Source organism: Tamandua tetradactyla, chromosome 5 (assembly GCF_023851605.1).
Source record: "Tamandua tetradactyla isolate mTamTet1 chromosome 5, mTamTet1.pri, whole genome shotgun sequence".
NCBI classification, from domain to species: domain Eukaryota; kingdom Metazoa; phylum Chordata; class Mammalia; order Pilosa; family Myrmecophagidae; genus Tamandua; species Tamandua tetradactyla.
In genome coordinates this window covers 67,448,778-67,472,274 of record NC_135331.1, presented here as the reverse complement: position 1 = coordinate 67,472,274, position 23,497 = coordinate 67,448,778, and the positions used below count along the sequence as shown (strand labels likewise).

The 23,497-nt window shown below is 35.9% G+C and overlaps 1 protein-coding gene across 12 annotated transcripts in view; it reads left to right on the top strand.

The window, feature by feature from the left end:
- Positions 1–23,497, top strand: part of PHC3 (polyhomeotic homolog 3) — a 153,767-nt gene that overhangs the window by 29,137 nt on the left and 101,133 nt on the right. For 11 of the 12 annotated variants that reach the window (XM_077161006.1, XM_077161003.1, XM_077160998.1 and 8 more), the window contains 2 exons: positions 6,087–6,245; positions 11,099–11,197. In XM_077161006.1, coding sequence (XP_077017121.1) covers positions 6,087–6,245; positions 11,099–11,197 — 258 coding nt within the window. Of the gene's footprint in view, positions 1–987; positions 1,083–6,086; positions 6,246–11,098; positions 11,198–23,497 lie in introns of all 12 variants that reach the window. The other variant, XM_077161008.1, reaches the window with a different exon arrangement.

Sequence of the window (23,497 nt, the reverse complement as noted above, 5' to 3'; positions counted from 1 at the left end):
TGAGATCTTGTGAAAGCTCCTTTTGGGGCACCAAAAGGTGGTTGGAAAGTTTGGGAGCTAAATGGCTTTTAACTGTCAGACTTTTTTTTTTTTTGGTGACTCAGTATCATTGGGAAAAGAATTTCCAGTTATAGTTCTCAGGGAATGAATTTAATTGTGGAGTGTTGGACTTAAGGTACGAGTGACAGGGTAACTTTAAGTCAATGGGAATTAGGGGTGTTGAGATGGAATTGACAGAGATAATAATGAAGGATATCTGGTTTAGGTCAGCAGAGCAAAGTGGAAATAAAGGGAAGCCTTACTAGTTGTTGAAAGGAAGAGAAGTTTTTTTAGTACGAACTTCTGGGGAGATGGATTTCTCATAGAGATGGCTACTGATTTATTGGCTGTATGGATTGGATATTTATTGGTAGAACACTGTCTGAAATGTTACTTGTTAGATAGAATATAAAAGTAAACATGATGGTGGGGGTGGGGGTGGGAGTGGTGCAAAGATAGTTCAGTGGTAGTATTCTCACCCTGCCATGTGGGAGACCTGGGCTCAATTCAGTGTACTTCTCAAACAAGCAAACAAACAAATGAAAATCCAAACAAACAACCAAAAAAATTAAGCAAATAATGCTGCAATAAGGAGATACTCACATGGATAAAGAATGAAATGTGACCCCTGCCATACAGCATACAAAAAAAAAAGTAAACATGACATTTGTTCCTTATCTCACAGTTTAGACAGAGTGAATTACAGGTGGTCAGGAAGTTAGAATTTAGTTTTTTTCCTTCCTTTTTTTTCTCTTTCCTTTTTCAGGGCACAATTTCTGTTTGTGCATTTTAACTATCAGCCAATTTTTTTTTAAGTCCTTAATTATGTTTTTATTAAAGACTATGTAGATTATCCTTACTAGAGACTTTTTCGTTCTTTTTTTAAAGAATCGCTGACTGAAGAAAAGACATTTTTACTAATAATAACACTCAAACATTACTTTAAAGGGACCCAAAGTGAAGAGATCACAGGATATAATAAGAAAGTGCTCTGAATGTCAAGATACAGGAGTCAGAAAACCTGGGTCCAGTTCTACACTGCTGTGAGTGGTTTAATCTTTGAAGCAAGGCTTTATTCAGAATGTTCATATATATAGTGGTGCAGAAAAAGAATTAAAAGAATAATAGTTTTAGAGACTAATAATTTATTATATAGTACATCAAAAACAGAGTTGCGCTAGTATTATCACACCATCTCTGCATTTTCACTGTGGCTTGTTACCAGAGCCATTTTTCTATCTTTTTCTTTTCTCTCTGTTTCACACACTCACACGCATTTACCCACTCTGTTTTGCGTGTAAATATTACATTAAAACTAAGAAGTATGCTTAGAATAATGTGGCATTCTTAACTTGATAAACTTTTATCGACAGAAGGCACTTTCATAGATATTGGATATATGAAGAATAAACACATGGTTCCTACCCTTATTAAATTTAGAGTTTAGAAGGGCAAGATAGAAGTATGTGCTAGAAGTATATGGAAGATATGGTTATACACAAAAAGGGGGGGTATAGTCAGTTCTACTATGGGATATAGGATGCCAGAAAAAGCTTATTAGAGCAGATGATTTTTGAGGAGTTGTTGTTCATTATGTACAAGGGGATAGGATGAGAATAGGTGGCGGAGGAGAGAGGAGACTACTCTGTCGGACAGGAGTATCATTACCCCTGCCATAGAGACCTGAGACGACCTGATATTGCAAGTAGCTTCATATGGCTATTTTGAATGGAGTGTGTAGAGGTGTGAAAAGAGATTGTACTAGAGAGGTAGGTAGTCAGGGGAGTTTCAACTTAATCCTTTATGAGGATTTATAGAAGATTTTTAAATGGGTAGTTAATAGTAATAAAATCAGGGAAAGATTATCTAGAAGGTAAGAGGAGATAAGATTCTAGGTAGGGAGATCAGTTTGCAGCTGTTAAAGAAATTTAGCTGTAAGTGGCATGGGCCCAGATGTTCAAACTAAGCAAATTAAAAAGCAAAATGGAAATGAGGAAAATAAAGGATGTAGAAACAATAAGGCACATGGTTTTGAGTGTGATAAAGGAGAAAGAAGACTCAAGAATGACTCCCACAACTGTATAGCTGTGTGGCTTTTGCAGTGTGTGTGTGTGTTTGTGGCAGCCTTGTGTCTGATGCTCCTTTTGTCCGGGGTATGGACAGATGAATAGGAAAGTAAAGATGGAGGATAAATGATGGTGGTGGTGGTGGGGATGAAGAGTGAAGAATTGGGTAGATTGACGTGCTAGTGGTCAGTGGGAGGGAGAGGTGTGAGGGGTATGGGATGTATGGTTTTTTCTTTTTTCTTTTTCTGGAGTGATGCGAGTGTTCTGGAGGTGGTCATAATGATGAGTATACGACCGTGTGATGATGATGTGAGCCATTGATTGTATACATTTATGGACTGTGTGTGAAGATATCTAAATAGAAAAAAATATATTTATATAAAGCACAATATCTGAGAAGTACAATGAAATGGGGCACGATAAAAAAACGAAATAATGACTCCAAGATAATCTGTGTTGGAGGAATTTAAAAGATGCTGATGCCATTTGTGTGATGGGAAATAGGAGGAGAAGCTGGTTTAGAAGGAATAATGAGGGTGTTTGAACATATTAAGTTGAAGTTGGTATGAGACATCAAGAAAGACACAGAGATGAATATTTGGGTATAGAGCAGAAAGAGAAACTAGTAAAGAAGACTGAAAAGAATTCACTGAATTTGTCAGTTAAAGGTCATTGGGGACTGTTGCTAATGGGATTTCAGTGATGTGGCAGGAGTAAAAGCCAGATTCGAAAACAATTCTGCGTTATATTAATTGTATTTATGGTCTTATTTATTGATTTAATATTTTAATAAGATTATGAACTATTTAAAAATTTGAATAAGTTTAAAAAATTACATTACCAACTTTTGCATGTCTACTGTTTTTTAAATTAAAAAACTTTTAATTAAAAAAATGTTTTAATAACAGGCTCATAGGAAGTTGTAAAAATAGTACAGAGAGGTCCTGTGTAGCCTTCACTCAGCTTCTTTCAATCACTATTCAGTTTTAACAAATGTCCTGGACTAGTTCTAATGTTAATGGCTTGGGGCAGATTATGGGATAATCTTGGGGCAGGGAGTAGAAATTTGAATTCTGTTCTCCCATATGCCTCAAGTCTGAGGTTTTGATTTCTCATGGGAGTATCTCCCTGAGGGAATGATGCAGACTAACAAGCTTCCTTGCTACCTCTCAGGGTTTGTCAGTGGAACTTTTCCAATTTCCCCTTTATATATTGAATCATCTTTTAATGATCTTGCCTCTACTTAGGGGTTTCTATTCTAGCTCAGAGTCAGGTCTTCTGTCTGTACGTTTGTGGGCTCATTATCCTGCTAGAGTGCCTTAGTGTCAGCTGGATGGTATACATGGTCTCCATTTGCTCTATCCCCTGCCCGCTGCAGATTCCCTTCCCAGACAGCCAGTTTATTATGTATTCTTTTAGAGATAGCCTATGCATCAGTTTATTCTGACTACAGTTTTAAACTTTAAAGAAGTGTTTATAATTAATTTCATAACCAGTATTCAGGATTTTTCCTTCTGTATGGCAAGTAGCAATTCTGTTTTCTTCTGTGTGGAGAGGTTTTTCTTAGAAATAGTTTTATTCACACACCTTATAATCCCTCCTAAGTCTACAATCAGTGGTATCACATAGTTATGCATTTACCACCATAAGTTATATGAGAACATTCCCATTTCTTCCGAAAAGAAAAAAAAAATCCCCACACCCTCCCTTATATCCCTCTATTGTTGACATTTAGCTTTGATATAGTGCCTTTGTTACAGTTAATGAAAGAATATTACAATGATACTTTTAACTATAGACCTTAGTTTGCATTGTTTTCTTCCCACATGGTGTCCCAATATTAACACTTTGTAATAGACATACATTTGTTTTAGTTAATATAATCTTTCTTATATTTGTACAATTAACCACCATCACTGTCCACTCTAGGTTTTACTAAGTTATACAGCCCAGTTTTTATCCTCTAGCTCTCATTTTTGTAACACACACGACTCTAATCTCCCTCCTTCAAATATACTCACACCACACTGAGAGCTTTTGAGTTAGTACTTTACCCTAATTATATGTTACATGTTTGTTTTTATAAATGTGAATGAGTTGTCTGTCTTCTAATATTTTATCACTTTAGAAACTCCTCAGTTGTTTGTTTATAACCTGGTTGTTCACAGACACTTCAAGTATTTATGTGACACCTGAAACTCAGAGTTAGAGCTCTAAAGCTATGAAAGTCAGCACCATCCCAGACAGGAACTGTTTAATACACTGTAAAAGGAATCTGACTTCGAGTAAAGATATGAATGAAGCTAATCTGTATAGAACTAAGGTAAATCAGAAAACAGGGTAAAGAATGGTATCATCCGTATTTTAAAACTTCAAGCTCTGTGTGAGATCAAAGAAGAGATGTTTATTTGGTGCAAAATTTGTATTTTGAGTACTGCATTTCATAATTTAACTCATGTGGTTAGTTTAGTTGAACACCGTAAGTACATGTACTCTTGAATAGGGCGTGAGACTTTGTTGGTTTGTCCAGGTTAGTATGATCTCCTGCTGTATCCCGGAATAAGTTAGGCAGTGAATAAAGAAGTATTTGCAAGGTCCCCTGGGGGCACTGGGAAGAAAGGAGGAAATATTCAGCTTCCCCATTTGCAGAATTACTGATATTCTCTGAAGCACTGGAGACAACCAAATCAGTAGGCTGAGCCCTTGATCTTGGGGTTCACCCTTATGAAACTTATTCCTGCAAAGGATTGGCTAAGCCTACTTAAAATTAGGCCTAAGAGCCACCCTTCCAGAGAACCTCTTTTGCTTCTCAGATGTGGCCTCTCTCTCTAACCCAGCTTGGCAAGTGGACTCACTGCCCTCTACCCCTATATGGAACATGACTCCCAGGGCTGTAAATCTCCTTGGCAAAGTGGAACAAAAATCCTGGGATGAGCCTGGCATCAAGGAATTGAGAAAGCCTTCTTGACCAAAAGGGTGATGAGAGAAATGAGACATTATATAGATTATATAGATATCCCTTTTTAGTATATGGTATATTGGAATGGCTAGAGGGAAGTACCTGAAACTGTTGAGCTGTGTTTCAGTAGCCTTGATTCTTGAAGATGATTGTATACTGATACAGTTTTTACAGTGTGACTGTGTGATTGTGAAAACCTTGTGTCTGATGCTCCTTTTATCCAGAGTATGGACGGATGAGTAAAAAATATGGATAAAAAGTAAACAAATAATGGGGGGACAAAGGTTAAAATAAATTGGGTAGATGGAAATACTAGTAATCAATGAGAGGAAAGGGTAAGGGATATGGTATGTATGAATTTTTTCTTTCTTTTTCTGTAGTGATGCAGATGTTCTAAAAAATGATCATGGTGATGAATACACAACTATGTGTTGATATTGTAAGCCATTGATTGTCACCATGTAGGAATGTTTTTGTGGATTTATCCATAAAAATAAAAAAGAGAAACCCCTCACAGCTTACAGAGTATGACAAAGATGAAAGTGATTGATTGGAATGTTTTAAATTATATGGATTATTAAAATAATGGAACATTTGTACTAATTTTTGGAAAGTAGCAGAAATGACATTAAAAAATTAAAAAAAAATATTACAAGAAAGAAACAAACATTCTTAATATATGATCATTCCGTTCTACATATATAATCAGTAATTCACAATATCATCACATAGTGCATATTCATCATCAGCAGAAATGACATTTTAAGAAACTGGAAATATTATTTAATTACCTTGTGACTAGCCTGAAAAATTGTCCTAATTACTTATCAGTACATGCTGTTGTTTCTGTATGGGCAAATAATTGCCAAAATAAATGATGGGGTCTCCCAAAGATAGTGGCCTCTCTTTTGGGTTTCTTAATCACAGTTTATACCATTGATCACCTAACTGCAGTTTGGTGAAGTTCAGTGACTTGGAAGCAAGAAATGGGAGCCTATGATGTAATAATTTTTCTTCCTTAGATCAATCTCTCCACTTCTCCTACACCTGCACAATTAATAAGCCGTTCCCAGGCTTCCAGCTCTACCAGTGGCAGTATTACCCAACAGACTATGTTACTAGGAAGTACCTCTCCTACCTTGACAGCAAGTCAAGCTCAAATGTATCTCCGAGCCCAAATGGTAAGATATGAGCTCCCAATTTTTTTGAATGTTTAAGAACTTGAGAAAGTTTAAAAATGTTTCTTGATTTGATGCAATAAGTATTTTTAATATTTAAGAATTGTTTACCAAAAATTTTGTATGTGCTTAGTTATTGTACGTTTGTGTCATGAAAAATTCCACCTTTAATTGGTAGGCCATCTCAGTTTATCAAATTGTAATCAGCAACGTTTTGAGAAGCTAATAGAAATTCTGGAAAACAGGAGTGATTTTTTTAATATCAAATTCCATTGATTGTAAAACTTTTCACTTTTTAATATGTGTGAAATTGGAATGCATTTTATAATTGGCATCTTGCAGTTATAATTAGTATGTATAGTGATATATAAAATCACTGTGTATCTTTGGTTTGTTGAAACATGAACGTGATGTTAAAAACTTGGTTATTAATTATAAGTTACATTATAGGATCTTCTGAAATCTGGATTGGAGTTCCTGAAAATGTACCAGATGATTCTTAGCTTAGTTCTTATATTGAATTCTGCAAGTTTGTATTCTTGTGTCCACTTTGATCTTGTCCTTAATCTAGGACTGTTAATTTGGTTTTTCTGTATTTGAGTGCCTGTTGATTTCCTGATTTATCTGTTCAGCTTCTTAGGGAACATGGAAGCTGTTTGGCATTTATTTTATTTGATATCTTTACAAGAAGCTAAACAAAAGTTTTGGCTGTCATATATTTTTAATTACCATATATTTTTGTTCAGTTAACTGGACATGTAAATGGATCCTCAGCTCTCCACATAAAATTGCATAGAAAGTTTCCAGTCATTCTTCAATAGGAAACAATGACATGATCCACCTTTGACTCATACATTAGTCGTAGACATTGCCACATTTCTAGGGCTTTCGTTTTTTTTTAACCTCCATGAGATCTTATTTAAAAATATTCTTTTATTCCCTAACCATGCACCCAAAAAACAAACAAACAAAAAATGTATAAGTAAAAATATGCTTTTAAATTAGGTCAAACCATTTGAAATGGTTATTTGACTTTTTTTTTTCCAACCTCTAAAACTGGCAGTTTCATATGGTTCAAGCTAAGTAGAATGCCTTCTCTATAAACATAGTTTTTATAGGCTGTTTGTATTGGAAAGTACCTTTTTTGTGAAATTTACACTTTGTTGTTAAATTCACTTAAATTTAGAATACTAAAGAACTATAGTTAAAAAGATCCCTTAATTGGTAATTTCAACTTAAATAGCAGTGAGGTTTTTGAGGAGCTGAATAACTTTTTAAAATTTATTTTTTATTTTATTTTTTGACCTACTTAAAACGGGCTCACACCTATGGGAATGGATGAAGTTTAAGAACATGTCTTTGTGGGGTACATACGGCTCCAAGCCACCATGCTGCACTCTCTGGATATAGACGTTTTTTCTATATCCAAAATGTATTCATCTGATCACAACATCCCAAAATGTTTATTTTGTTTTTATATTTTGATAAGACACTATTTATACCATTTTGAACTGGAGTATTTACAGATTCTCTGAAGCAGCTGTGACATCTGCTAAGTTGAATAGGATAATCTCTCTGAGTGGATTCTATTGCCTTAAAAATTAATGGCATTCTGTTTCAATATTGAAAAAAATATTCGAAAAGAGATGGTAACAACGAGTAAATAAATAGAATAAATTGTGTATGTCTTTCCTTTTTTTTGACATGAAGATTTTTGCAGGCTGTGTTTTCTTTTTCTTTTTTTTAGCTTTTATAAAAGGGATTTATTTAGTTACAAATTTACTCGTTTGGGAAGGCGCACAGTGATGTCTGCTGGTTCTCTCTCCAGGTTTCTGGGTTCAAATGGCTTTGTAGGGGTGGGTGAGCTGGGGCATTTCTTTTCTGCATTTCCAAATGTCTGGGTCTGAGCTGGTTATCAACACTGAGCTGAGGGTATGCTGGGCTGCTGAGTTCTCTTCCAACTTCTCCTTTTAATCTTCCAGCTAATTAAATTAAATGTCATGTAGAAGGCGCTCCCCTTAGGCAACTGCAGATGTAATCAGCCATAGATGAATTTCACATGCTGATGATTTAAGTTCATAGCAATAGAACAACTGGGTGCCATCACCTGGCCAAATTGACACCTGAATCTAACTCTTAATAGCCTAATAGACTCTGAAGGGTATTGGAAACCTGGGCTTTGAAACCATGGTAAGGAGTTTGGGCATAGGACAGCAAATGGGAAACCACTGAAAGGTTTTAAGAATGTCGGTGAGAAGATCAGATTTGTGTTTCTGACCCCATAGATATAAAGGAGGCAATGAGAGGATACTATGAACAACTATATACTAGACAACATAGATGAAAGGGACAACTTCCTAAAAAGCATGGATAACCAACATTGACTCAGGAAGAAATAGACAATCTCAACAAAACAATCACAAGTAAAGAAATTGAATTAGTCATCAAAACCCCTACAAAAAAAAAAGAAAAATCCAAGACCAAATGGCTTCACATGTGTATTCTACCAAGCATTCAAGAAAAAATTAGTACCAATCCTGATTAAATGCTTCAAAAAAATTGAAGAGGAGGGAAAGCTACCTAACTCATTCTGTGAAGCCAACACCACCCTACTACCAAAGCCAGACAGATGCTACAAGAAAAGAAAATTACAGACCAATCTCTTTAATGAACCTTGATGTGAAAATCCTCAACAAAATACTTGCAAATCGAATCCAGCAGCTCATTAAAAGAAATAGACAACATGACCAAGTGGGATTTATTCCAGGAATGCAAGACTGGTTTAACATAAGAAAATCAATTAAGATAATACACCATATCAACAAATCAAAGTGGAAAAACCATATGATTACCGTGATTGATGCAGAAAAGGATTTGACAAAATTCAACATCCTTTCTTGATAAAAACACTTCAGAGGATAGGAATAGAAGGGAACTTACTCAACATGATAAAAGGAATATGTGAAAAACCCACAGTTAACATCATCTTCAGTGGGGAAGACTGAAAGCTTTCCCTTTAAGATCAGGAACAAGACAAGGATGCCCACTGCCATCATTGTTATTGACTGTTGTGCTGGAAGTTCTAGCCAGAGCAGTTAGACAAGAAAAAGAAATAAAAGACTTCCAAATTGGAAAGGAAGAAGTAAAACTGTCACTGTTTGCAGATGACATGATAGTGTATGTCGAAAATCCTGAAAAATCTACAGCAAAGCTACTAGAGCTAATAAATGAGTACAGGAAAGTGATACGGTACAAGATCAACACCCACAAATGAGTATTGTTTCTATACGCTAGTGATGAGCAATCTGAGGAGGAAATCAAGAAAAAAAATTCCATTTATAATAGCAACAAAAATAATAAAATATTTAGGAATAAATTTAACTAGGAATACAAAAGATATATACACAGAAAACTACAAGAAATTGTTAAAAGAAATAATGGAAGGGTATACCATGTTCATGGATTGAAGACTAAATATAGTTAAGATGTTAATTCTATCCAAATTGATTTATAGATTCAATGCAATACAAATTTAAATCCCAACAACTTACTTTGCAGATAGAGAAAAACCAATAACCAAATTTATTTGGAAGGACAGGGTGCCTCGAATAGCTAAAAATATCTTGAGAAAGAAAAATGAAGTGGGAGGTCTCACATGACTAGACTTTAAAGCACATTATGAAGCTACAGTGATCAAAATAGCATGGTACTGGCATAAGGGTAGATATGTTGACCGGTAGAATTGAATTGAGTGTTCAGAAATAGACCCTCTCACATATGGACAATTGATCTTTGATAAGGTGGTCAAGCAGCCCACTTGAAACAGAGTAGCCTCATCAATAAATGGTGTTTGGAGAACTGGATATCCATATGCAAAAGAATGAAAGAGGATCCATTTCTCACATCCTATATAAAAATTAACTCAAAGTGGATCAAAGACCTAGATATTGGAACAAAGACCATAAGACTCTTAGAAGAAAATGTAGGGAAATATCTTATAAATCTTGTAATAGGAAGCAGTTTCCTAGACACCCAAAGCATGAGCATTGAAAAAAGAAATAGATAAATGGGATCTCCTCAAAATTAAACACTTTTGTGCATCAGAGAACTTTGTCAGGAGAAAGACAGCCTACACAATGGAGACAGTATTTGGAAACCAAATATCAGATAAGGGTTTAGTGTACAGAATATATAAAGTGATTCTTCAACTCAACCACAATAAGACAAACAACCCCATTAAAAAATATGTTGGGTTTTGACATGTTGTGGCATTTACATTTAGAATGAATATTTCTTTTCAAATTGTTTTAAAATTAAGAGCAGTCTAGGTTCGTCCCATAGATCTTATGTAGCTGAAGTATCGAAGGGTAGTATTTGGCATAATTATCCTTTGTGGTAAGTGGATGAAAAAGGATTTTGGTATTTCTTTTCATGTTTCTCACTGAAATTTAATTTGTGTTTAAGAATAGTGACTGTAGTTAATTATTTTAACTTTCCATTTTAAGAATCCTATCACAGTAGTTTTGAATTAGGAAGAGTTTACATGTGTAGCTTATTTGGGGCAAAATTTTGTCTGAGGATTTTATGTTGCTAAAATATATATATAGTTTATGAGTGCTGATTTATTTTTCTACTCATTAGAATCATGAGCTTCTTCAAAGCTGTTATTTTATTTTTTTTTTGCGTTCTCTATTATTAAAAACTTCTCTTGGTCATGTAAAACCTTTTGCTTAGGAGACAGTCCTAAACTGCGTGGTCTTTCTGTCACAAATTTCAGTTTCTCTTGCCTGCTATACATTTTGTGTGAGACATGTTCCTTTGTCTTAGGGTTTTATTTTGGTTTTCTGTCTGTACAGCTGATTTTCACTCCCGCTACCACTGTGGCTGCTGTACCATCTGACATTCCTGTTGTCTCGTCGTCATCGTCATCTTCCTGTCAGTCTGCAGCTACTCAGGTGAGCTTGTCTTCATAATGCGGGACTTGAGGTCTGAATTTTTAGGTTAAAGATAAACATGTATCTGATGGTTTCAGGGCTCTTCGTCAGGCACTTCAGACTTAGAACTTCAAGAAAGTATTTTTTCTGTAGAAATTGTAATACCATTAAGCACGTTTCTAGGTTATTTGACATTAGTGAAGGTTAATGAAAGTTTTTGCTAATGACATTGTATATTTAGTTTTAATGTAAAGCAGATTTATTTCTCTTATTATGTGAGATGTATTCTTTTGTGTAGATTCCTTTGTGAACAGTTATGTAATAAGTCAAGATAGATTTCAGTTTTAAAATGTATTATATTGGGTAAATTAAAAATTTTTAAAAATCGAGTAGAATACTTTTCCATACTTGGAAAAGTAAAGTAAAGTGCTTTACTTGGCATTATGGAAAAAATGAACCTCTTTACACCATTCACAAAAATCAACTAAAAGTAGAATGTAGGTCAAAAAGTAAAAGGCAAAACTAAAACTTCTAGAAGAAATCATAGAAGAATATCTTCATGACTTTAGGGGAGGCAAAGCTTTCTTAGTTAGGACATAAAAAGCACTAAATATAAAAGAAAATAATGATAAATTGAACTTTATAAAAATTTAAAACTATTCTATTAAAGACATTGTTATGAAAACGAAGAGGCAAGCAACAGGCTGAGGAAAAGTGTCCATGGTACATATATCTGACATTAGATCTGTATCCAGAATATGTAAAGAACACTGCCAGCTCAATAATAAAATCATAAGCAGTTCAAGTAAAAGTGGGCAAAGATTTGAACACTCCACAGAAAATATACAAAAGGCCAATAAGAACATGAAAAAATGCTCAACATCATTAGTCATCACAAAAATACACATCAAACCACAGTGAGTATCACCACATACTCACTAGAATGTCTGAAATGAAAAAGACTGTTAATACTGTATGTTGGTGAAAATGGAACTCTCATAAATTGCTGATAAAAGGTGAAATCATAAAACCACTTTGGAATACAGTTTGGCAGTGTCTTTTGAAGTTAAAATGTACACAACATATGACCTAGCAATTCTGTTCCTAGATGTTTACTGCAAGAGAAGTGGAAGGATATATCCATATAAAAACCTCTACATGAATGCTCACAGTGTGACTGTTCAGAATAGCTGAAAACTGGAAAAAACCAAAATGTCATTTTAACAGAAGATGGGAAAAACAAATTGTGGTATATTTATACAGTGGATTACTACTCAGGAATACTAAAAAAAAATGGTTGCATTTCAGAAACAGTTTGCTTAGCAAAAGAAACCAGGCATAAGAGAGTACATACTCTGTGCTTCCATTTATGTGAAATTTTAGAACAGGCAAAAGTAATCTGTAATTAAAGAAATCAAATTAGTGATTACCTGGAGCAAGAGGTGGGAAAGACTGGCTGGGAAGAGACATAAAGAAACTTTTGGGTGATGGAAATGTTTTGTATCTTTTTTTTTTTTATTTATATCTTAAAAAAAATATCTACACACAGTCAAATCACATTATACAATCAATGGCTCACAATATCAGTATGTAGTTGTGTATTCTTCATCATGAACATTTTTAGAACATTTGCATCACTTCAGAAAAAAATAAAAAGATATTAAAAAAAGACTCATATTTCTCATACCCCCACCTCTCCCTCTCATTGACTACAGTATCGGTTTTTACTCTTTATCTCCCCCTATTATTTATTTCTTATTCTTATTTATTTATTTATTTTTTACTCATCTGTCCGTACCCTGGAAAAAAGGAACATCAAACACAAGGTTTCTTGTAAAAACTGTATAGTTATACAGTCTTCTTCAAGAATCAAGGCTACTGGAAAATAGTTCAACGATTTCAGGTACTTTCCTCTAGATACTCCAGTACACCATAAACTAAAAAAGGATATCTGTATAATGTGTATGAGTAACATCCAGCATAACCTCTTGACTCTATTTGAAATCTCTCAACCACTGAGACTTTATTTTATCTCATTTCTCTCTTCCCCCTTTTAGTCGAGAAGGCTTTCTGGTTTCCATGATGCTGGGTCCTAGCTCATCTCTGGGAGTCAGGTTCCACATTGCCAGGAAGATTTACACCCCTGGGAGTCATGTCCCAGGTAGGGCAGAGAAAAGTGAGTTCACTGGCCATATTGGGTTAGAGAGGCCACATCTGAGCAACAAAAGAGGTTCTCTGGGGGTGTCTCTTAGGCGTAATTATCATAGGCTTAGCTTCTCCTTTGCAGGAATAAGCTTCATAGGGGTGAGCTCCAGATTGAGGGCTCAGCCTGTTGAATTGTTTGTTCCACCTTCTTGCGAGAATTCCCCAGGTGGGGAAGATGAATATTTCCTCCTTTATCCCCAGTTCCCCAAGGGGACTTTGCAAATACATTTTGATTCCCTGCCCACATTGCCCTGGGATATGTCAGAGCATTACACTAACCTGTATAATCCAACAAGATATCTTGCCCTGTTCAATATTCCATGTAATTATGGTGTTCAAGTAAACTGACCATATAAGCTAAATTAATGTGCTACCCAAAATATAAATTTTGCACTAAATAACACCTCTCTCTTTGGTCTCACACAAAGGTTGAAGTTTGAAAATATGGACCATATCATTCTTCACCCAGTGTTCTGATTTACCTTAGTCCTATCCAGATCAGCTTTATTCATATCTCTAGACAAAGTCTAATCACTTTTCAGCTTTTTTAACAGTTGATGAATGGTGTGCTGCTGACATTCATAGCTTTAGTGCTCTAACTCTGTGTCTCAGGTGTCACATAAATACCTAAAGTTTCAGAAACAGCCAGCTTATATACAAATAGCTCAGTATCTCAGAATTTATAAATATCGGTTACAACTCCTTAATATATGTCGCTGCTGTAAGGGCTTACAATCTAAGACCTTATGATAGGCCTGAACCTGATAACCCATGCTTCAATTCTCTGAGTTTGTATAGTTAGTCCATATGAGTGAGGCATGATAATATTTCTTTCTGTTTCTGACATTTCAGCCAACATACTGTCCTTAAAGTTCGTTCACCTAGTTGCATGCTTCACAACTTCACTCCTTCTTGCAACCACTGCTCAGTAGTCCGTTGTATGTAAATACCACAGTTCCCCCTTCCATTCCTCAGTCGTTGAGCCCTTAGGCCATCTCCTTTGCACTTCACAAACACTGCTGCCTTCAACACAGTGTTTAACAGCTGATGAATGGATACATGTCCATTCGTGTCCCCACTCCCAGTTTCCCCAGGTATGTACCTAGCAATGGGATTGCAAGAACATGTGGCAACCCCATGTCTAGCTTCCTGTAGAATCCCCACAGTGCCCTCCAGAGGGCTACACCTTGCAGCTTGCCTACTAGCAGTACATAGGTGCATCTCTTTCTCCACTATTTCTCTACCACATGTTTCTGTTCATTTTTTCTTTTTTTTCACATGGGTAGGCACTGGAAATCGGGCCTGGGTCTCCAGCATTGCAGGCAAGAACTCTGCCTGCTGAGTCACCATTGCCCACTCTCTCTGTTCATTTTTAATCAATTTTATTTGCATGTCATACAATCCAACCTTAGTAAATAGACATGCCTTTGTCATCATAATCTATATGAAGATATTTCCTTTTTGTCTGCATAGAATCCATACCCCTTCCCCATGCCCCACTGCTTGTTGACATTTAGTTTTGGCGTAATGCCTTTGCTGCATTCAGTGGAAGCATACTACAGTGTTACTGTTGACTGTAGGCCCTAGCTTGTATCAGTTGTACCTATTCCTATATACCATCCATTTTCACCACCTTGCAATGTGGACATTCATTTGTTCACCCTTATGCAACAGGACTGACTGTAAAAATTCAGATATGGATAGCACAATACTGCCTGATGATAGCACAGTAATATAAGGTACACTGAATGAGTACGAATGTAAGTGTGGTTGAGTGAGAAGGGCTGGGGGCACATATGACACCAGAAGGAAAGATAGAGGATTAAGACTGAGATGTTATAACTTAAGAATGGCCTAGAACAGATGAGTGAAAAATATGGATTAAAAATAAATAAATAATAGGGGGAAAAATGGTAATATAAATTGAGTAGATTGAAATACTAGTGATCAATGAAAGAGAGTTGTAAGGGGTATAGAAAGAATAGAGGGAACAAAGGTTAAAATATATTGGGTAGATGGAAATACTAGTGATCAATGAGAGGAAGGGATAAGCGGTATGGTATGTATGAGTTTTTTTCTTTTTTCTTTTTATTTATTTTTCTGGAATGATGCAAATGTTTTAAGAAATGACCATGATGATGAATATACAACCGTGTGATGATACTGTGAGCCACTGATTATATACCAAGTATGGAATGTTCATGTGTTAAGAATGTTTGTGTTTGTATGTTGTTTTGTTTGGTCAATAAAAATAAATAAATGAATAATGGCCTAGAGTGAATAATGATGATGATTAAGTGTACAAGTATAAAAACATTTTTGCATGAGGGCGAACAAAAGCTAAGAAATACTTAGCTTCTTGAGGAACTGCCAAACTGCCTTCCAGAGCAGTTGTACCATTTAATGTTTTGTATCTTGGCAGGTGTAGGATTACATAGTGCATACATATGTAAAATTCATTGAACTGGTTCATTCTTTGTCTTGTATGTAAGTTATACCTTAGGATAATTGATTAAAAAATTAAACCTCATGAATTTTAAATTAAAGTGATTGAATAGATTTTTACTTGGTATGATGTTATTTTGGTATGTTTTACATAGTAAATGTTTAGACTGCATGTGGCAGAAATTGGTATGTCTTAGGATCATCCTTGCTACTCTTATTTTTTAGCTTTTTATTGTGTAATATAAGATATATACAAATAAAGAAAGAAAAAAGCAATAGTTTTCAAAGCACTCTTCAACAAGTGGTTTGTCATATGGTCCTCTCAGATTTTTCCTTCTAGCTGCTCCAGAATATAGGAGACTAGAAGGAATAAATATATTTTTACCATCACAATCAACTTTTTAAATTTTTTTGTGAAAAATAACATATATAGAAAAAGGCAATAAATTTCAAGCACAGCACCACAATTAGTTGTAGAACATATTTCAGAGTTTGTCATGTGTTTTACAATTCCACAATTTTAGGTTTTTACTTCTACCTACACCAAGATCCTGGAGACTAAAAGAGATAATCAGTTTAATGATTAAGCAGTCATATTCATTTGTTAAGTCCTTTCTTCTCTGTATAACTCCACCATCACCTTTGATCTTTCCATTCTGCTCTTTAGGGGTGTTTGGGCTATGGCAATTCTAAATTTTTCATATTGGAAGGGTCTGTCACTAATATAGGGTAGGGAGATGGAACTATCTGATGTTCTGGAGAGGCTAGACTAGATTTCAGGACTTACCTGGTCCAGGGACCCATCTGGAGGTTATAGCTTTCTGGAAAATTACTCTAGTCCATGGAACCCTTGTGGAATCTTATATATTGCCCTAGGTGTTCTTTAGGATTGGTTGGAATGGTCCTGGTTGGGGCTTGGCAGGTTACGATAGGTGGAAAAGTCTTAACTGAAGCTTGCATAAGAGCAACCTCCAGAATAGCCTCTCGACTCTATTTGACCTCTCTCTGTTGCTGAAACTTTATTATAAAGTGTTCCCCCACACACATTTTTGATCAGGTACTAATTGTTGATCCCACAGTGCCAGGTCTGGATTCATCCCTGGGAGTCATCTCCCATGTCACCAGGGAGACTTGCACCCCTGAATGTCATGTCCCACATAAGGGAAAGGGCAATGATTTCACTTGCAGAGTTGGGCTTGGAGAGACTAAGGCCACATCTGAGCAACAAAGAGGTCTTCCAGAAGTATCTCTTAGGCATACCTATAGGTAGTATAAGCTTCTCAGCTACTACATAAGCTTCACAAGAGTAAGCTTTATGATTGAGAGCATGGTCTAATGATTTGGGTGTCCCTAAAGTTTTTCACAGTATCAGGGGATTCCCTGATGGTAAGGTTTAATAGTTCCATAGTCTTTCTCCCCTCCCTCAGGGGACTTTGCCAATACTTTTTTTTTTTTTTAACATCCTTTTTTTTTTTATCGCATAGTTGTATATTCATCATCACGATCATTTCTTAGAACATTTGCATCAATTTAAAAAATGAAATAAAAAGAAAACAGGAAAAAATTCATACATACCATACCCCTTGCCCCTCCCTTTCATTGATCACTAGCATTTCAATCTAGTAAATTTATTTTGACATTTGTTCCCCCTGTTATTTATTTATTTTTAATCCACATGTTTTACTCATCTGGCCATAAGGTAGATGAAAGAAGCATCAAACACAAGGTTTTCACAATCAAACGGTCACATTGTGAAAGCTCTATCATTATACAATCATTTTCAAGAAACATGGCTACTGGAACACAGCTCTACATTTTTAGGCAGTTCCCTCCAGCCTCTCTGTTACACCTTAACTAAAAAGGTGATATCTGTTTAATGCGTAAGAATAACCTCCAGGATAACCTCTTGACTCTGGAATTTCTCAGCCATTGCCACTTTATTTTGTCTCATTTTGCTCTTCCCCCCTTTTGGTCAAGAAGATTTTTCTCAATCACTTTATGATGAGTCCCAGCTCGTTCTAGGATTTCTGTCCCATGTTGCCAGGGAGGCCCACACCCCTGGGAGTCATGTCACATGCAGAGAAGGAGAGGGCAGTGAGTTTGCTTGTCATATTAGCTAAGAGAGAGAAGCCACAAAAGAGGTTCTCTTGGGGATGACTCTTGGGTCTAATTTTAAGTAGGCTTAGCCTATCCTTTGCGGAGTTAAATTTCATGTGAACAAACCCCAAGTTGAGGACTCAGCCTATTGCTTTGGTTGTTCCCACTGCTTGTGAGAATATCCAGAATCCTCCACTTGGGGAAGTTGGATTTCCCCCCTTTCTCACCATTTCCCCAAGGGAATGCTAATACTTTTTATCTGGTTAATATACTCTATTAATCTATACAGGATTAAAGGATCTCTTTCACATTTTTGTGCTCTCTGTATTTCAGTTGTTCAAATGAGCTATACAGATAGGTTGAATTAGATTCTGCATTACAGGAAAGTTTAGTTCAAGAGCACATAACCCTTTCTCCATTGGTCTCAAAGATTATGTGTGGTTCTAAAATGTAGACACTGTCTTTCTTACCCTTTTGCTGTGAATTACTTTAACTCCAAACTGTTCGACTTTGTTGTTATCTCTAAATATCAGGTTATATGTAGAAAGCAGCCTCTCAAAATCCAGAAGTAATAACCATGACTCCGGACTTAATGTGTCTGCTCTAAAAGCTTACGATCTTGGCCCCTGTTTTCTTATCAGCATTTTCTAAAGGTGACCATACCATTGTTGTTTTTTTGTTTCTGGCTTATTTAGTTTCACCAAATGTCCCACGTGTTCATTTACATCTTTGCATGCCTCACGATATTGTTCCTTTTTGGAGAAGCACAACCTTTGTTCATAAGTATGCACCATCATTTGCCATTCTGCTTCTCCATCACTGCCTCCTTCAGCCACCAGTCATTGGGCATCATATAGAGGGCCCAAAGTCCACAGTCCATCAACATTCTCAATTTTAGATAATTTCATTGTTCCCTGTAGAAAGAAAACCAGTAAAGATACCCTCGCCAAACAGCAAATCTAAACCTCCTCTTAACTCTCGTCCCTCACCCCATTATTTACCTCTGCTATTGCTGTGATAATACTGATGTTTTCTTTTGAACATAGCTCATATCATGCAGTAGCAGTTTTCCCCCATACCTTGGACCTAAACACTTTTTGTACAAGAATCATATCTTTGAAGTAATTCTTACGAGAACTAATTCATATTTCTAGTGTTAATCAGTGGGACACGTAGGTCTACACAAACCCCTTTCAATCTTGTTCATCTTCAATATGGTAATATTACTTAGAGACCCACGAGAGAACTACCTTCACTCCTATCTATTCCCTTACATTGGAGTTCAACCTCATTAGCTAACTGTTCACCCACATCTAGCTTCTATGTATCTCTTAATCCCCTATATTCTGTATTATAAGTCTCTGATTATACCTTTATCCTGGTCATAAAAGTGGAATCATGCAGTATCTGTCCTTTTGTGTCTGGCTAATTTCGCTCAGCGTTATGTCCTCAAGGCTCATCCATCTTGTCATGTGCTTCAGGACGTCATTTTGTCTTACTGCTGCATAATATTCCATCATATGCATATATTTTGTTGATCCACTTCTCTGTTGATGGGCATTTGGTTTGTTTGCATCTTTTGACAATTGTGAATAGTGCTGCTATGAACATCAGTGTTCAAATGTCTGTTTGTGTCATTGCTTTCAGCTCTTCTGGGTATATACCAAGTAGCGCTATTACTGGGTCATAGGACAACTCAATATTTAGTTTCCTAAGAAACCGCCACACAGTTTTCCATAGTGACTACACCATTATATGTTCACACCAGCGTGCATAAGCTTTCCAGTTTCTCCACCTCTTCTCCAATATGTATAGTTTCCTGTTTGTTTAATAGCAGCCATTCTTATAGATGTGAGGTGGTATCTCCTTATAGTTTTGATCTGCATGCCTTATTGCCAGTTTAAATGAGTATCTCTTCATGTGCTTTTGAGCCATCTGTATTTGCTCTTCAGAAGAATGTCTATGCTTGCTTTTAGCCCATTTTATAATTGGGTTGTTTGTTCTTTTGTTGTTGAGTTGTATCATTTCTTTGAATATACAGGATATCAAACCTTTGTCCAACATGTGATTTCCAAATATTTTCCCTTATTGAGTTGGCTACCGCTTCACCTTTTTGACAAAGTTTGAAGTTCAGAAGCATTTGATTTTGAGGAGTTGCCATTTATCTATTTTTTCTTGTGTTTTGGGTGTAAAGGTTCAGAAGCTACCTCCTATTACTAGGTGTTGAAGGTGTTTCCCTACATTTTCTTCTAGCAGCTTTATGATGCTATTTCTCATATTTAGGTGTTTGATCCATTTTGAGTTAATTTTTGTGTAGGGTGTAAGATAGAGGTCCTCTTTCATTCTTTTGGTTATTGATATCCAGTTCTTCCATGCCCAATTATTGAAAAGACTATTTTGTCCCAGTTCAGAGGATTTGGGGGCCTTGTCAAAAATTGGTTGACCATAGATTTGGTGGTCTATTTCTGCACTCTTTTTTAAAATTTATTATTATTTTTTAATATTTTTATTGTAAACAACAAACAAATACACATTCTTTTTTTGCATATTCATCATGATCATTTCTTAGAACATTTGCATCAATTCAGAAAAAGAAATAAAAAGACAACAGAAAAATAAAATGAAAACAGAAAAAAAAAGAAATTATACATACCATACCCCTTACCCCTCCCTTTCATTGATCTCTAGCATTTCAAACTAAATATATTTTAACATTTGTTCCCCTTATTATTTATTTTTATTCCATATACTCTACTCGTCTGTTAACAAGGTAGATAAAAGGAGCATCAGACACAAGTTTTTCACATTCATACAGTCACATTGTGAAAGGTTTATAATTATACAATCATCATCAAGAAACATGGCTACTGGAGCACAGCTCCAGTTTTCAGGCAGTTCCCTCCAGCCTCTCCATTACATTTTGGATAACAACGTGATATCTACTAGGATAACCTCTCGACTCTGGTTGGAATCTCTCAACCATTGACACTTTGTCTCAATTCACTCTTCCCTCTTTTGGTTGAGAAGGTTTTCTCAATCCCTTGATGCAGGGTCTTGGCTCATTCTAGAATTTTTCTCAATCCCTTGATGCTGAATCTCAGCTCATTCTGGGATTTCTGTCCCATGTTGCCAGGAAGGTCCACTCCCCTTGAAGTCATGTCCCACGTAGACAGGGAGGGTGGTGAGTTTACCTGCTGTGTAGGCTGGAGAGAGAGGCCACATCTGAGCAACAAAAGAGGCTCTGTTGGGGGTGACTCTTAGTCCTAATTTTAAGTAGGCTTGGCCTATCCTTTGTGGGGTTAAGTTTCATATGAACAAACCCCAAGACTGGGGGCTCAGCCTATAGCTTTGGTTGTCCACACTGCTTGTGAGAATATCAAGAATTCAACTTGGGGAGGTTGGATTTTCCCCCGTTCTCACCATTCCCCGAAGGGGACTTTGTAAATACTTTTCCATCCACTGATCAAATCACTCTGGGATTCATCAGGGCATTGCTCTGGACAAACCAACAAAATCTTAGGTCCTACACAAGGTTCCATGTACTTATGTTGTTCAACCATCTATCTACATACATTATATTAGGAGATGCACTAGTCAAAATATAAATTTTGTACCAAATAAACATTTTTTGCTTTAGTCTCACACATAAGTTGAAATTTTAAAATATTAGTTACCATCTGTTTTCAGCACCCTGCAGTAATGACATTCCTTTGTTCTTCCTCATGCAAAAACAGTTTTAAAATTTGTACATTTAGTCACTATCATTATACACTCTAGGCATTCCTAGATTATACCATCTCAATCGTTATCGTCTGTCTTTCTTTCTGATTTCATTTATGTCCCCAGCCCTCCTCCCTCTATCATTCTCACATTCAGCTTCATTCAGTGTTTTAACATAATTGTATTACAGTTAGGTAATATTGTGCTGTCCATTTCTGAGTTTTTATATTCAGTCCTGTTGCACAATCTGTATCCCTCCAGCTCCAGTTACCCACTATCTTACCCTATTTCTTTTTTTTTTATTAATTAAAAAAAAATTAACAAAACATTTAGAAATCATTCCATTCTACATGTACAATCAGTAATTCTTAATATCATCACATAGTTGCATATTCATCATTTCTTAGTACATTTGCATCGATTTAGAAAAAGAAATAAAAAGACAACAGAATAAGAATTAAAACAATAATAGAGAGAAAAAAAAACCTATACCTCACATGCAGCTTCATTCAATGTTTTAACATAATCGCATTACAATTAGGTAATATAGTGCTGTCCATTTCTGAGTTTTTATATCCAGTCCTGTTGCACAGTCTGTATCCCTTCAGCTCCAATTATCTCTTCTCTCTCTTTTTTTTTTTAATTAACGGAAAAAATGAAATTAACCCAACATTTAGAAATCATACCATTCTACATATGCAATCAGTAATTCTTAACATCATCACATAGATGCATGATCATCGTTTCTTAGTACATTTGCATCGGTTTAGAAGAACTAGCAACACAACCGAAAAAGATATAGAATGTTAATATACAGAAAAAAATAAAAGTAATAATAGTAAAAACAAAACAAAAACCTATAGCTCAGATGCAGCTTCATTCAGTGTTTTGACATGATTACTTTACAATCAGGTATTATTGTGCTGTCCATTTTTGAGTTTTTGTATCTAGTCCTGTTGCACAGTCTGTATCCCTTCCGCTCCAATTGCCCATCATCTTACCCTGTTTCTACCTCCTGCTGGACTCTGTTACCAATGACATATTCCAAATTTATTCTCGAATGTCCATTCACATCAATGGGACCATACAGTATTTGTCCTTTAGTTTTTGGCTAGACTCACTCAGCATAATGTTCTCTAGGTCCATCCATGTTATTACATGCTTCATAAGTTTTTCCTGTCTTAAAGCTGCATAATATTCCATCGTATGTATATACCACAGTTTGTTTAGCCACTCTTCTGTTGATGGACATTTTGGCTGTTTCCATCTCTTTGCAATTGTAAATAACGCTGCTATAAACATTGGTGTGCAAATGTCCGTTTGTGTCTTTGCCCTTAAGTCCTTTGAGTAGATACCCAGCAATGGTATTGCTGGGTCATATGGCAATTCTATATTCAGCTTTTTGAGGAACCGCCAAACTGCCTTCCACAGTGGTTGCACCATTTGAAATTCCCACCAACAGTGGATAAGTGTGCCTCTTTCTCCACATCCTCTCCAGCACTTGTCATTTTCTGTTTTGTTGATAATGGCCATTGTAGTGGGTGTGAGATGATATCTCATTGTGGTTTTGATTTGCATTTGTCTAATGGCCAGGGACATTGAGCATCTCTTCATGTGCCTTTTGGCCATTTGTATTTCCTCTTCTGGTAGGTGTGTGTTCAAGTCTTTTTCCCATTTTGTAATTGGGTTGGCTGTCTTTTTGTTGTTGAGTTGAACAATCTCCTCATAAATTCTGGATACTAGACCTTTATCTGATATGTCATTTCCAAATATTGTCTCCCATTGTGTAGGCTGTCTTTCTACTTTCTTGATGAAGTTCTTTGATGCGCAAAAGTGTTTAATTTTGAGGAGCTC